Here is a 15,867-nt window from a genome sequence, read left to right on the forward strand (position 1 = left end):
TTAATATGAGATATGTAATATGCAAAGTTCAGATGAAGAACTCATTGATTTCAGTATTATACACACCTTTTAGGTGTGTAAGGAGGGACTGTTAGAAATTAAAATCAATGTTTTGATGGTATAATGTAGCTTAAACATACCGTCAGTTCAAACGCTCTTTTATACTGAAAAACCAGAAATTCTTGTGCACAAGCAGTTAAGCTTTTATTCTGAAAATCCTTCATCTACGGTTAGCATGTAGCATGTGGCTAATATACGATTTCCTAAAGAGGTGAACTGAGGAGCGAAATGACTTGGTGTGGTGAAAACCGAAACCTACTGATTTAACACTACAACGATAGATGTCGAGATACTACCATGTTGAATATTAAATGAAAGTACAGTTTATTTGAATACATTATTGTTTACAGACTAGAGTAGCATGTGACAACATCCGGAATGACCGGCAACCAAACGAGCCGAGAAGTATTGTTTAGAGTATTGATTACAGCGTTTAGAATGTGTTAAATGAAAAGTGATGAAAGAGAATATGAGGAGAAACGGCGTGTTAAGCATATATTGAATGTGAAAAGAACCTATCCTCTGTTTAAATGCAATAACGGACATTGGAGACGAGGTGAGCCGGCTGGCGGGGAGGAGCCAGCAGAGGATATATATAGCAGCGCCGGAGGAGAGATCCGCTGTCTTCTTCTTGCTCAGGAGAACCGGATCACAGCTGTTTGTCTGACGGAACAATATTCTGTCTGTAACACAACCGCGCCTTTTTTAATTAAAGTATCCCATTTGAATCTTTTCAGAGACTCCATTTAGTCTCATTTTAAAGCTTCTCTCCTGGACGCGAGAATAAAGAACACATTTAACAGTAGTAGATTTAAACTAGAGGGCTATCACTTTGTGCAGCAACGCTATTGACAAATAAATACAGCAAAATGGCACAAAAAACTGGTAGTGGCCTCAGGGACGAGGAGTCATTTAACCAGCCAGTAGGAGTCAAGCTTTACTTTCTTTTATATCCATAAAGAAAAAGTGAATCTGTTTACAGTTGTTTCATTAAGGATGTTGTTGGAGATTTGGAGGATGTTGAAAACCAACCTCGTCTCCGCGTGTCGTTTGATAAGCTGGGTAAATTCGTAAAAAGGAAGGGATTAAGAAACACCAGAATACAAGTTAAACAATAATCTTGCTTTAATGATAAACAGTAACAATACAAATACAAACACAAAGGAAGTACTTCCTGCTCTTTCTCCTGTCCTACTCTCCTGGTCAGCCTGAAGAAAAAGAGGCTCGTCTAAAGAAAACATAGGCTTATATCCAAAACCCCAGGAGGAGCTATGCGGCTGCCCCCCCCCCCCCCCCCCCCCCCCCCCGAGGGGTCCTCCACTTAGAAAAGACAGCCAATCAGCGCGAGCCAGAGGCGACCCTTACATTCGAGATAACAAACCCCTCCTTGCAAGTTTCACATACTTTTGGCATTTTATAAAGATAGTTTTAAGATATAGTTGGATTATACAAATAACACATGTGAGTTACCTTAACCTCAAACAATAATAACAAGAGGAAAACATCAGCTCTGATCTCAAGCAGTAAAAAGTACCGCACACTCATTTAGCCTGCAGCTCTTCCAGACACTTGAGCTATTGTTCTTTAAGAATATTCCCTGAAGAATCTTTATTTCAAATAAAAGGTTTCACATTGCATATTTCCAGCTTCCTTTACACATACTGCTCTTATTAATACAAAGTAATCAACCACACACATCTATTTAAAACAAGTAGATTTCCCTGATCATTTGACATGCTGCTTCCATTTCCCATAGAGTAATAAAACATGTTTAAGCTAATTTCTCCACACTGTTTGTAGCCCTCCAGTACCCACATATGAAAGAATAAAAGCAGAGGAATCAAATAAAACACTAATACAGGAATAGTTGATAAATGATTATACAGGACTTCAGATCACAGTAAGAAATACACACACATATTCTCTAGGAAGTGACCCTTGTTATAGGTCCGAATGTCCTGTCCCCTGAAAGTCATGAGTTTTGGTTGATTAACAGAAGTTTAATTGTTCTTGTGGCTTAATGGCTTCCCTGAACTTCCCTTCACCCCAAAGTCAGCTTACTAGGAATGAATACATTTTATTGATAAGCTCAAAAGGATGTTTATCTTGGTTACTGCTGGGTGACCCAAGTCTCCAGGCCTGCAGGATGTGTAGGAGATAAACATTAATTCTACAAGACTTTAACTACATTATCTGAAAATGTATCTGGGACTTCCCCTGTTAATTGCAAGGACTATTGATAATTAACAGAGAGACCCTAGGGGCCTCTTCTTGGTATCTGCTAGGCAGAAGTCACTCAATGCAGAAATCACAAGTTTAACACATATTCTATATAAGGTGACATTAAAATGAATATACCAGATTGAACTTTCCTGCCATAACACGTTACTTTAATACTTCAAATAACTCAAATAATACTTCAATCCCCCTTTTGGTCTCCCCGCCACGAGACCAACACACATAAGACATTTGAAACAAAAGTACTGTCATTCTTTGATACTGTGTCTGTCCCCCTTCATTAAACCTTTGGGAACAGAAAACAACCTCCAATGACAGTTAAGAAAGACCAAACTATGTTAAAAAATTGTGTCCTTGTTTGCCGAATCATCATACTCGTCCTCTCCCTCCGCATATGCCAACAAGGGCATTTGGTACAGTGGGGGAGGAGCAGCTTTTCCTTCAATGGTGGAAATGATAAGTTTGACACACAAGGAGCGGATGCACGGCACACAACAACAACCACATGTTATTAAAATGGCCACAAAAGTAGCTACAGAAATAAAGAGAGACATTATTAAACCTTTCCATTGACCAAACATGTTAGCAAACCACTCCTCTAAGAAATTGTGTACCCCCGATTGTTCATGCATAGTTTTAGATAGGGTGCGAAGGCCTTCTAAAGCCCTTGTGACGGAACCGTCCGGAGCCGTGTTATTGGGAATAAATGTGCAGCACATCTCCCCAAACATTGCACAAACTCCACCCTTCTCTGCAAGAAGCATATCCAACGCCATCCTATTTTGCACAGCCATAAGGGACGTTGGACCCAATTGTTCAGCCAGGCCGTCTACCGCGTCCCTAGTGAGATTGGCCAATCGGAGTATGTTGTAATGTACATAGTTGATCCTTTCTACATTTTTGATAGGGGTCACAGGGAAGAAGGCAGAGATAATTGGCAAACTTTCAAACCCTGCAGCGATTTGATCCGCTAGTTTGTATTCGTTAGGGACCCCTCGTGGGATTCCGATGGAATCGATGTAGGTGGGAGAGTCGACAGACAAATCGAAGGAGCCCGGGGCGTGGCGTTTGGACAGCGCGTGTCTCCTACGTCGAGTGATTAGGTTGGTATTAAGTGTGTCTTTAGGGTCCGTGGGCCCCAGTTTTTTTGCCTAATAACATTAGGGGTGCCTGGAGGCGCACCATAGCACACAATCCTACAGATAGTTCGGGAATACGGGTGAACAGGCGGTGACCCCCACAATAATAGTAGAGCCCAGCTCTGGCCCAATGTCCTATATTAGTGCTAGACAGGGTGAGGTTACACCAATCCGGAGAGACATTTCCTAGGTCAAAACGTGGGGATTTTTGAACCATGGAAAAACATGTGTACCCACCGGCGCCTTTGTCAGGCGTAAATGGGCCTGTCCTAGTGTCATTATCAATTGGAGGGAAAACTTTGGCTAGGGTGGTACAGTTAGGAGGGCTGGCCATCCTAGTCAGTTGTAACATACAGTTGTACCCCCAGGTATCTGTGGGAAACAGGGGCGCAGGGTCAGTGGCTAATTGCGGGCGGGCCGTAGCACAGGCTAGACAATCCCCGGCCATTTGTTCTTGGGCTGTTTGGGCAACCCATTTCAACCATAGGTTGTCATCTGTGTATCCTGTGGCCATTTGGATGACGTCTAGAGGTTGAAGTTGGCTATAATCCCCCGTGCATTTATCCGTACATGTAATTTTAGACAGGTATTTAATATTAGATGCTGCCCGAGGAAGGTTTCGTTCCACCTTTGGTTTAACTTTAATTTCGAAGAGGCCTTGTGGCGAACCCCCCCCTGCATGTACCGCGAGGACATAAAGTCCAGCGTCGGAGAGCACTACATTTTTTAGCGTTATGCGTACGGGATTACAAAACCTGACAACGCATGGGACGTTTGGGTTTCTCCTAATCACTTTCATTCTATGTTTGAGGGATCTAACGATTTCCGCCGATCGGTAAGGTGGCATGTATCCCCAGTCATCAGGACCCGAATTTGCTAGGACACCGGACCAGGACTCGCAGGTGCACCCGTATGTGTATGTGACGGACACATAAGGGTCGCCTTTGGTCCTGTATGTACTGCCTCTGTAAATGTAAGGAGCACCTTTAACCGTATCTGTGACGGTTTTGTTACATACCGCAGGGGCTAAGCAGACATATTTGGCTAGGTAGGAATAGGTACGGTCGAGGCTTCTGCAGGGGGCAATTTTGCACAAGTCGAGTTGTATTATTCCATCACTACCTGCATGGAGAGTGAAGGTTTGTCTAGGAGACATTGGGGTAACTACTGTCTCATAATGGCCCCGTTTGACTCTAGTTACGGATTCATTTGGCGGAGGAGTGGAGTCTGGGTGGTCAATGGAATCACATAAGATTAAAATAATGGTAACAATCACAGTAGAAACCAGGGCTAATCCTGCCAACCATTTCCAGTTACCATACATAGTTATACTGTGAGCTCCAACCCTTCTAGTGTCAGTATACGTCTATTCTAACCCCCAAGTTATTAAAAAATGCTGTGAACCACTGGGTCACTCAACCATGATTTTAAAGGTTACAATGTACATACAGCAGGGCGAACAAGTAGATTATTACTCCTAACACTAGTAGTGACCAACAGGTTATCAGGAAATTCAGGGCTCCTTCAGACATTTTCTATTCTTCTCTGAGAGGTTTTGGTCCCTGTGTCAGTATCACATGAGGTAAAAAGAAAGACAAATCCCTTAAATATAGATTTTTTAGAAAACAACTCCCTAAATTTGGGTTTATAAATGGGGTCTTCTTATAGGTTAATAAATGACTTTAACCTGTGAATTAAGATACCACTTCCCTCAAAAAATGGGTTATTAAAAGAACTTTAAACTGTGGGTTAAGATACCACTTCCCTCAAAAAATGGGTTAGTAAATGAGGTGCTATGTGTAGCTTATAGCAACCTGATCAGAGGGGAGCAGGTTCCTCTGTCTTCCCGTGAAGTCCTGTGTCTTCGTGCTCCGGCCTGCTGATGGCGACTTCTGGGCTGTCGGTTGTAGGGATGTCCTTGTTGTCCTTCTCCTCCAGTCCGCTGATGCCTGCTTCCAAGTCGTCTGCTGTAGGGATGTCCGCGAGGTCCTTCTCCTCCAGTCCGCTGATGCCTGCTTCCAAGTCGTCTGCTGTAGGGATGTCCGCGTTGATGATAGCCAGGTCCGTCCGGATGTCGTCGAGGGTCCTTCCAGGTGATTTCCCCGCTGCACACTGGCTCCAGTGGTACCAGATGTCCCCCTTTCCTTCTAGGCGGACAGCATGGGATGTCCGCTGGGTCACTCTGTAGGGGCCGGTGAACCTGGGGTTGAGCCACTTGGGCCGGATGACCTTCAGCCAGACGAACTCCGCTGTGTTGGCCTCGTGATTTTCGGGTCCCCCTTTGGCATCAGCAACCTGTCTGGAAAATCCTGACACCAATCCCTTAAGCTGCTGGAAATAAGGTTTCGGACTCAGGACCTCTACTTCCTTTCCTACACTCAAGGCTCCTGGGCCAGGAAACTGATGGCCATGTGTCAGCTCAAATGGGGAGAAGCCTGTCCCTTTGTTTATAGAGCTCCTAATTGACATGAGAGCCAGAGGCAAGGCCTCTAACCATTTCATGCCTGTCTCCTCACATGCTTTGCTGAGTTTCTGTTTGATGTTCTGGTTCATCCTTTCTACCTTTCCCTGAGATTGGGGGTGATAGACAGCTCCAAAACTGTGTCTTAGTCCTAAAGACTGTTCTACTGTGCGTAGGTCGTGGTTCTTGAAATGGCTGCCATTGTCTGACCTCACTTTCCTAGGAAACCCATGTAGTGGAATGTAATGAGTGACTAAGAACTTGATCACTGAGTCTGTATCTTCTCTCCTGCATGGCATAGCTTCTGGCCAACCTGTGTATGCATCGACTACAACTAGTAAGTATCTGAACCCTCTTACTTTGTCAATCATGTCAGTGTAGTCAATTATGATTTCTTCTCCTGCCATCTTAGGTAAAGGAAACTTTCCCTGGTGCGGTTTTACAGTGGGTCTGATGTTATGGGTTAAGCAAATTACACATTCCTCTAGGTAATTAGCTATCATGTCAGGTAGGTAAGGGTGCCACCAGTGAGTCAGGTGTCTGTTCATTTGAGTTTTGCCGCAATGTGTTGGGCCGTGTGCTTCTTTAAGCATTGATCTTATCCATCCTGGGGGTATCACTGGTCTCCCATCTGGGGAGTACCATATCCCGTCTTTGTTGGTAGCTCCTCTGTCTAACCATACTGTCTTGTCTTGAGGAGACCCTGTTGCTTGAGCTTCTTTAAGAGTATCATCTGTTACTGCGGGCAGTAAGTCAGCAGATTTTAAGACCAGCATTTGAAACTGGGGCATATACCCTGCTTTGGCTTTAGCTGCCTTGTCTGCTGCATTGTTACCCCAAGCCAAATAGTTGTCCACCGTGCTGTGACCTTTACATTTAAGTAAAGCTAGTTTGTTGGGTAACATTACTGCTTCTGCAAGCCTTTTGATCTGTTTCTCGTGTTTGATGGGAGTATTGGTGGATGTTACAAATCCTGCTCGCATCCATTGGCGCATCTCCACATGTATGACACCATGAACATATGCTGAATCTGTATAGATGTTTACATCTTTTCCCTTTGATAGCTCTAATGCTGCAATGACTCCCATTACTTCTGCCTACTGTGCTGAGACTTTCCCTGTTACATCTCCTGTTGATCTTTCTTCAAACTCTCCCTCAGCTTTTTGACTCACGACTGCGTAGGCCGCTTGGAGCCCTTTGGTGGGGTGTCTAAAACAACAGCCGTCTGTGAACAGGTTTTCTGCATGTGGCATTGGCTCGTCTCTGAGATCTATTCTTAGCTTCACATCCTGGATGATTCTTTCCTCACACCTATGGGGTTCTCCGCTGCCAATGGTGTCTGCGCTGTTAACTCCTTCATGTGTGTAGGTGATGTGTGCTTGCGTCAGAGTTTTCTCTAACCTGGTCTGTCTTGTGGAAGTCATTGTGAATGCACTTGAGTTCACAAAAGAGACAATGCTATGTGTTGTCAGTACTGTCAAAGGGTGTCTCATCACAATGTGTGAAATTTTGTTTAAGATACGTGCTGTACCTGCTGCATGTCTTGTGCATGGAGGTTCCCTGTTCTCCACTCTGTCCAGTGTGACACTAATGTACATCAGTATTGACCTACATCCCCCCTTTTTCTGAAATAGAACACCATTTACTGTGTTCTCATTTTCAGAAACATCAAGGAAAAATGGCAATGCATAGGATGCAGAGGCGAGAGAGGTGACCTGGGACATGGATTGTTTGAGAGAAATGAACGCAGCTTCTGCAGCTTGTGTCCAGTCCAGTGTGACAGTGAGATTGCGCATGCCTTTCTCATTGATCAGTGTCCTCAGTACAGCTGTTCTTGGGTTATACTCTGGGATATAGTGTCTGCTGTAGCCTGTGAGACCCAGAAAAGATAACATGTCTTTGACTGTCCTGGGTTTTGGGTGATGCAATATAACCTCCTGATGTGTTGCTGACATGCCCGTACCTGCTGGAGAGATAACTCTGCCCAAAAATGTCACCTCTTTACGGGTGCATTGTAGCTTTTTCTTGGAGACCTTGAACCCTGTTGCATGGAGGCGAACCAGTAGGTTCCTGGTGGCCTCTAAACAAGAGGCTGCGGAGGGTGCTGCAATGAGAAGGTCATCTACATACTGGATCAACACCACCCCCTCTGGTAATGAAACGCCATCTAGCTGTTCCCTGAGTATTTTGTTAAATATTCCTGGAGACAGACTGAAGCCTTGGGGCAGTCTCGTGTACTGTAGTTTCTCCCCTCCCATTGTAAATGAAAAAATAGGCCTCATCTTCTCCGCCAGGGGTATGCAGAAGAAAGCGTTGGCCAGATCAATACAGGTGAACCAGGTATGTTCAGGTGTGATATTACAAATAGCCGTGTATGGGTTAGGCACTGGTACCAGAGCTGTAGTTGTAATAGCATTAATGGTCCTTAAATCATGAGCCATTCTGTACTCCCCGCTAGGTTTTGATACCGGGAGTATTGGAGTGTTCCACTCGCTTTGTGAGGGTTCCAACACCCCTGCTCTCTTCAGACCCTCAACTGCCTTGCTGATTCCCCCTTTGGCCTGTGGTTTAACAGGGTACTGTGGTTGATATACAGGCATAGTGCTACTCACTTCAAATGTTATTGGTGCAGCCTTTGAGCAGAAACCTACGTCATGAGAGTCAGATGCCCACAGGTCAGGTGGGAGGTCACGCAACATGTCTTCAGTAAATGAATGGTCAGTCTTTTCTCTACCGTGATGTCTCTCCACTTCGTGTCTCTCCATGAAGATGCATTCTTGTGTGCAGATTTTTAGAGCATAAGCCTTGTGTGAGGGAGAGTATGTGAGTGCTGCTATTTGTGTTGGTTCCCAATCCTCGACTTCTAGCAGTGTCTTTACCATAGGACCAAGTTCCCTGGCTTCATAGCCCCTCCCGATAGCTAATGAAATGTGTGGTGTGGCTTCAGCTGACATACGGTACCAATAGAGTTGCTCATCAGTGAGTTCAACAGATGCAGCCACCCCCGCTTGACCCATAAATAAATTGGTTGTGGCTACGTCCCAAATGGACATAGCCACCTCTGCGTCATACGCATATGCATAACTTTGGTCGTCCATTCTATCATAATTCAGCGTCAGATGGGGAGGATCTGGAGGGGAACCATAAGGCCTGAGGAGGTTAATCCACGGCTTCCATTGTTGAAAAATGGAAAATAGTCCTGGTGTCTTGTCTTGGGGCCGGTCGAGCAACCCCCAGTATATAGTGGCCTGCTGAGTTGCTTCTGCTGCAGTGGATTGGGCCAACATCATTTGAGAAGCTGACTTTATGGTTGACAGTGAACAATTGAGGCGAGTGCCATTTGGGAATGATATTATTAGTCCGTCGGGGGAACAGAGGATCGAGGCGTTAGCTTTGATAAGAACATCCCGCCCCATGAGGTTAGCCGGACTTTGGGGTGCCAAAATGTACTGATGAAGAAATAGCTGGCCCGCTATTCTGGTGGTTAATGGCGTAGTGAGCGGCACCTGCTCTATTTCTCCCGAAAACCCTATGACTGAGACCGTATTACTGGACTTGGATGTGTTAAAAACGGGGGAGTTGATAGTTGAATATCGAGCTCCTGAATCAACAAGGAACGGTAATTTTGCGTGTTTTACAGTCATGTCCATGTAAGGGTCCGCCAGGCCCGTACATTCAGGGTTCCCTGGGCGACCTCATTGTGGTGGGTAACAGTCTTGTTCGTACTGGACAAACTGGCCATAGGGAGCAGCCATCACATTTGGTGCAACGTGACCCTGGTCTTGGTGTTGGGCCTGTGGGGCTGCCTCATGGGGTTTCTGGACATACTGCATGTCTGCTCTGTTCCCTTGTCCCTGCCCCCTCTGTCCCCGCCCTCTCTGTGGGCATCGCCTGTACCAGTGGGTGGCCTGTCCACAGATGTAGCACCCGTTCTGCTGATATTGGATCACTCCAGGAGCTGTTCCACCCCTTCCCAAACCTTTAGCCGTGCCTCTGAACCCGCCCCTCCATTGCTGAAAACCATTATTGTAGCCGTATTGGGGCTGGTTATAGAATGGACCTTGGTTGGGAAAACCCTCCTTTGGGTTTTGCGGACCCGGTGCCTGCTCTGCCGGCCCCACAGGATGAACAATCAGCTGTTTGGCACTTTTCTTCTCATTTTGAACTGTTTTACGGGCTATTTCTAGCTGAGCACGGAGTAGTTGCACTCTTAACTCTTCTTCCTCAGTTTTATTCTTTGTAAGTTGTTTGTTAAATTTTCCTACATGATGGCCCAGATGACGCTCCCATGTCTGCGTGTTTAGTAGATCAACTTCTGGGTTGTCCTCCATAAGAGCTTTAATCTCGGCAGGTACTGCTGCTAATATTGCTTTACGGAACATCTGCATATGTTGGTCACTATTTTCTGGACTACAGTCAGTAGCTACTATGTATTGTTGACGTGACCTGAGCAACATGGTTGCTGCGGCCTCCCCAGGTGTGAACGTGAAAGACAGTGAGCCGTAACCTCCTCCCGTCTGTGGGAAATGTTCTCTCATTGCCAAGCTCAGCAAGCTGTGTATGTTGTTGGAAGAGATAGGCTGGTTATCGTTCATTGTTACTGTTCCTGATCTTTCCTCAACTTTCTTTACGTCATGGCTGGAAGTCTGTTGTGCTAATATCCTCCTGAAATCTCCAAGGCAGATTGTTTGTCCTACTGACATATCAGCAAACTTTCTCATCCAATGTCTCCCTCCCTCAGTAGGTAGCGGCATTTTGTCAACCAGTGCATGCACATCTCCTAGTGAGAAAGGGTGGTAAGCGGTATTCCCATTGGGGAGTGCCACCAAAGGAGCCTGTAATACTGGAGCAATAAAGGGAAAAGGTGTGGGGTCTTCTGAGGTGTGTTGGGATCTCAAACTCATACGGGGAAGTGCAAGGACCTGTGTAGCAGTCAGTTCAGAGATTGTTCCTGTCATAGTTATGTACTTAACCTTGCTCTTGCACACCCTGCCGTTGACATCTCCCTGTTTTGCTCCAGAGGAACACTCACCACTCTCATCCCCCGATGCCCCTCCCTTGCTGGTGTAGTAATGGCCTGTTTGTGCCTGCCGTTCTTGGAACGGCAGGTCACTCAAACTGCCCTCGCCCTCGGGAGAACTTTCCCTGTACCCTTCCCCACCTGCTTGTTGTTGGCTACCGCCCTCCTGCTCTCTATTCATTCTGTCCTGACGTACTTGTTCTATTTCTTCCTTCTCTCTTCTCAGTAATTCTTCCGCTTCCTGACAATGGACCCCCTCCCTATCCTGATGGTCCGCACCACCATAAGCTCTTTCCCTCTCCTCATATTTTTCTACAATGGCGATCAATTCTTCCGGTGTGGGGCTGCTCTCGCCCCTTTTAATGGAGGTCTTCCTTAAAGGAGTTAGCGAAACATTACCCACTATTTTAAAGTTACCCCCCCTTACACCTGCTTGTTCTTGGGCTGACCCAGAGCCCACTTTTTCCAGTGGCATTTGTAGACTATACCTGGGGGGTGCGTTCGGGACAGGGGAAGAGTAAGGAGGCGGTTGTGTAGATACACTGGATAAATCCGGATAAATCAGGGGGGATTGAATTGAGACATCCTGATCCTCTACATTTCCTGTCTGAGACCCCTCTCCTGAACTAGCCGTTCTTGCAGTGCACCCGTTATTTACAGCACGACTGAGATTTCGTCTCCTCCTGTCTGAGGCCGAGGTGTCCTTTTGAGTCATATCCCTATAAAATGCGATACGTTCTGCAACATATTGATGTATGTCGTCATCTGTGGGTGGTGGTGTCAGCACGCATGCGTCCCTACTGTCCTGGGGGAACAGGAGAGTGCCAACGTCACTAGAGCGTTGAAACTCCCCCCCCTGTGTTTGGGCTGCTACCATGACTGGGGGATTGTTGACTGGGGGGCGAACCACAATCATCCCCTTCCTGACAATTGCTGCGTTGTGGCAAATCCTCCTTAATTTATCAACCGCCTCTTTCTCTTCCTTTAGTTTCTGAGGGGCAAAAAATCTGGGCTTCTGCTCGTTTAGGTTACCCAGTTTCTTTACCAGCTGTCGCTCATACTGATTCAGAGCTGAGCCTAAATTTCCTAGAGGGTCATCCCCTCCCACTCTATCTTCTTTTATCATTTTATCATGGAGGAACCTAAGGTCGGCACAAGCCTTCTTCTTGTCTCCCTGTTTTGTTCCACTTAGAATCAATCCCTCAATCTGTCCCCATTGTTCTTGGAAACTTCCGGGAATTGGGACGTCTAAATCACTTTTTTTGAACTGCCCTTCCATATTGACTTCGCGTGTATTTATCTGACTTGGTTAATATGTGTTCACTAGTAATTTGTGATATACAGGACAATGGTCGTCGTCACTCCTAATGTAGTTATTGTATTTATTTAACTGCCCTGCCTTTGTCTAGACGTGTAAATAGTTTGAGTGTATAAACACATGTATTTGAACTCCACCTTGAGTGATAAATGCAGTAACAGAAAAGTACCAGTAAAGCAGTTATATAGGAGCAGCGGACTGGCTTATTGAAAGCCAGTTGAGTAGCACTCGAAATGTTTTGGCACTTATAAAACCTGATTAGTTTAATGATCCTGTCTTCTTTGATTGTATGTTCCTGGTGAAACGCAGTTATTGTGAGTTGCTTTGGATTAAAGCGTCTTCCAGGTGTAACGCAATATTGCAAGAGATACTACAAAATACGTCCAGCAGATGGAGCCAACAAACTATACTATTAAGCAATACTCGAACCGCTAGTCTGTCTTTTCTGTGCCACACCTTGTTTGCCACCAGATGGCGGCACCTGACCAGGAATGAGCTCCACCTCACTGAGAGGAGAAATGATTTTGGAAGCAGCAGGCTTTGCTTCTTTATCTGACTAGTAAATATTCACAGAAAAAATTCCCCGTACAGTCTATTCAGCTTTTATTGTCCGATGTTTATTTCAACAAGTTTAGCAAGCCTCTCAGCGCGCTTCAACACCGTCTTTCAACGATGTGACGCTGACATGGAGCCGAAACTCAGGCTTTACAGAACTCTTTATCGTGACGTTTGGCTTTATAGATTCAACCCCACAGAACAAAGGATTAATGAGGTCCGGTCACTTCAAAATTGCTTTTTGAAGGTTGCGTTACTCTCCTTTGGATTTGACTTATAACTCAACTTCGATTCCTATGAACCTAAGAATTGTTATTCAGATTCGTCTCCTGGATGCCGTCTGAAAACGGTCACTGGACGTCCCCCAACGAGTCTTCAGCCGTCTCCTTTCTGAAAAAAGTACGGGGCCTTTCACCTTCGTCTTACATACCTCGTTGATTCACTTTTATGTTATATAACTTTCCTACCTATCTAAAATATGTATCTGTACTGTTACTATAAAAACACTGTAAACTTCGTCTGACAACCCTAAAATGTGGAATATGGTCAAATCATAGATTTCGAATTAAACTGGCATCTGTTTACCTGTTATTGTCAGAGCTCTGTTGTTAGTTGTCAGAAGAAGCCGAGATGTTTAGCCCTGGACTATTCCGTCCGCTTGCTGCTGGTGGTCTCTTCCCCGAAAACACCCCACTCAGACACGTCGGGTCACCACTTGTTGGAGATTTGGAGGATGTTGAAAACCAACCTCGTCTCCGCGTGTCGTTTGATAAGCTGGGTAAATTCGTAAAAAGGAAGGGATTAAGAAACACCAGAATACAAGTTAAACAATAATCTTGCTTTAATGATAAACAGTAACAATACAAATACAAATACAAACACAAAGGAACTACTTCCTGCTCTTTCTCCTGTCCTACTCTCCTGGTCAGCCTGAAGAAAAAGAGGCTCGTCTAAAGAAAACATAGGCTTATATCCAAAACCCCAGGAGGAGCTATGCGGCTGCCCCCCCCCCCCCCCCCCGAGGGGTCCTCCACTTAGAAAAGACAGCCAATCAGCGCGAGCCAGAGGCGACCCTTACATTCGAGATAACAAACCCCTCCTTGCAAGTTTCCCATACTTTTGGCACTTTATAAAGATAGTTTTAAGATATAGTTTTTTATAGTTGGATTATACAAATAACACATGTGAGTTACCTTAACCTCAAACAATAATAACAAGAGGAAAACATCAGCTCTGATCTCAAGCAGTAAAAAGTACCGCACACTCATTTAGCCTGCAGCTCTTCCAGACACTTGAGCTATTGTTCTTTAAGAATATTCCCTGAAGAATCTTTATTTCAAATAAAAGGTTTCACATTGCATATTTCCAGCTTCCTTTACACATACTGCTCTTATTAATACAAAGTAATCAACCACACACATCTATTTAAAACAAGTAGATTTCCCTGATCATTTGACATGCTGCTTCCATTTCCCATAGAGTAATAAAACATGTTTAAGCTAATTTCTCCACACTGTTTGTAGCCCTCCAGTACCCACATATGAAAGAATAAAAGCAGAGGAATCAAATAAAACACTAATACAGGAATAGTTGATAAATGATTATACAGGACTTCTGATCACAGTAAGAAATACACACACATATTCTCTAGGAAGTGACCCTTGTTATAGGTCCGAATGTCCTGTCCCCTGAAAGTCATGAGTTTTGGTTGATTAACAGAAGTTTAATTGTTCTTGTGGCTTAATGGCTTCCCTGAACTTCCCTTCACCCCAAAGTCAGCTTACTAGGAATGAATACATTTTATTGATAAGCTCAAAAGGATGTTTATCTTGGTTACTGCTGGGTGACCCAAGTCTCCAGGCCTGCAGGATGTGTAGGAGATAAACATTAATTCTACAAGACTTTAACTACATTATCTGAAAATGTATCTGGGACTTCCCCTGTTAATTGCAAGGACTATTGATAATTAACAGAGAGACCCTAGGGGCCTCTTCTTGGTATCTGCTAGGCAGAAGTCACTCAATGCAGAAATCACAAGTTTAACACATATTCTATATAAGGTGACATTAAAATGAATATACCAGATTGAACTTTCCTGCCATAACACGTTACTTTAATACTTCAAATAACTCAAATAATACTTCAATGTTGAGAGGTATCCATATATCTCTTCATTTTGCTCTCAAATTGCACCAGATTGATGCATCTAACTTCAATATTTTTTTTAAAATGTTCCCGGGGGAGCATGCCCCCGGACCCCCCTAGACTAGAGGGTGTCAGGTCCACTCCCCACTTATAAAAAATAGCACTTTACCACTGCACCCCCTCTAATCTCAGATGCACCCTGAGTCATTTTGTTTAAGTACAGTGAGCCTTTCTAAAATATACAGTAAAGAGACAAACCCACCAGCATTATAGGATATAGGCTACTATGACTTTGTGCGAAATACTTGTTGCTGATTTAGAGTACTGGCACCTTTTTTATTCCAATTCAAGCACTGGCGTATCTCCGTAGTAAAACCGTAGTTTCGGGTTTCTGACTTGGCTCGTTGTCAGTCGGTGACCTGCTGCCCAGACATTTCGAGGGGAAAAAGCATGAAAACGGGGCTTCGGGTGCCGTGGGAAGAACCTCCGTGTATTCACGTTCTTCACAGTAATCAGTTACATTGACACTGTATTGGATAGGCCTACAGACCAGCGCCATATAGATAGAATACAGACTACGGGGCTATTGATAGGTTGTCAATCTTATGTTTTTGAAAGTAGGCTAATGCATTAACTGAAGGGGCTGGGCCGGGAGAGGGCGAGGCCTGCGTCAGAGGTCCACTCATCAGACAAGCTCCCTCTTTCATATTGCCACACTTGGTAACCGTTTTATAAAAGCAATAGCTCACTTCAGGCCGTGATATATGCTCATTATATCACAGCTAAGGGGGTTGTCGACCCTCCGCTTCGCGTCGGGCCGAACCACGCCCCTTAGCTGTGATATAATGACCACGGCCTGTCGTGAGCTATTGCTTAATTATATAATATTATATATAATATTTTCAGGAATTGAAGTCAAACCAACTGGGTG

The 15,867-nt window shown here is 44.7% G+C and overlaps 1 protein-coding gene across 1 annotated transcript; it reads right to left on the reverse strand.

Annotated features, from left to right (window-relative positions):
* Positions 1 to 9,564: 9,564 nt before the first annotated feature.
* Positions 9,565 to 13,805, reverse strand: LOC307021783 (uncharacterized protein). The gene is made up of 2 exons (XM_079654212.1): positions 13,377 to 13,805; positions 9,565 to 13,181 (listed from the first exon to the last, which is right to left on the reverse strand). Exon 2 carries the CDS (start codon positions 12,195 to 12,197, stop codon positions 9,594 to 9,596), a length of 2,604 nt encoding a protein of 867 aa, XP_079510338.1. The 5' UTR covers positions 12,198 to 13,181; positions 13,377 to 13,805; the 3' UTR covers positions 9,565 to 9,593.
* Positions 13,806 to 15,867: the final 2,062 nt, after the last annotated feature.

The sequence above is a fragment of the Notothenia rossii genome, assembly GCF_949606895.1.
Source record: "Notothenia rossii genome assembly, chromosome: 1".
In the NCBI taxonomy this organism is placed as follows: Eukaryota; Metazoa; Chordata; class Actinopteri; order Perciformes; family Nototheniidae; genus Notothenia; species Notothenia rossii.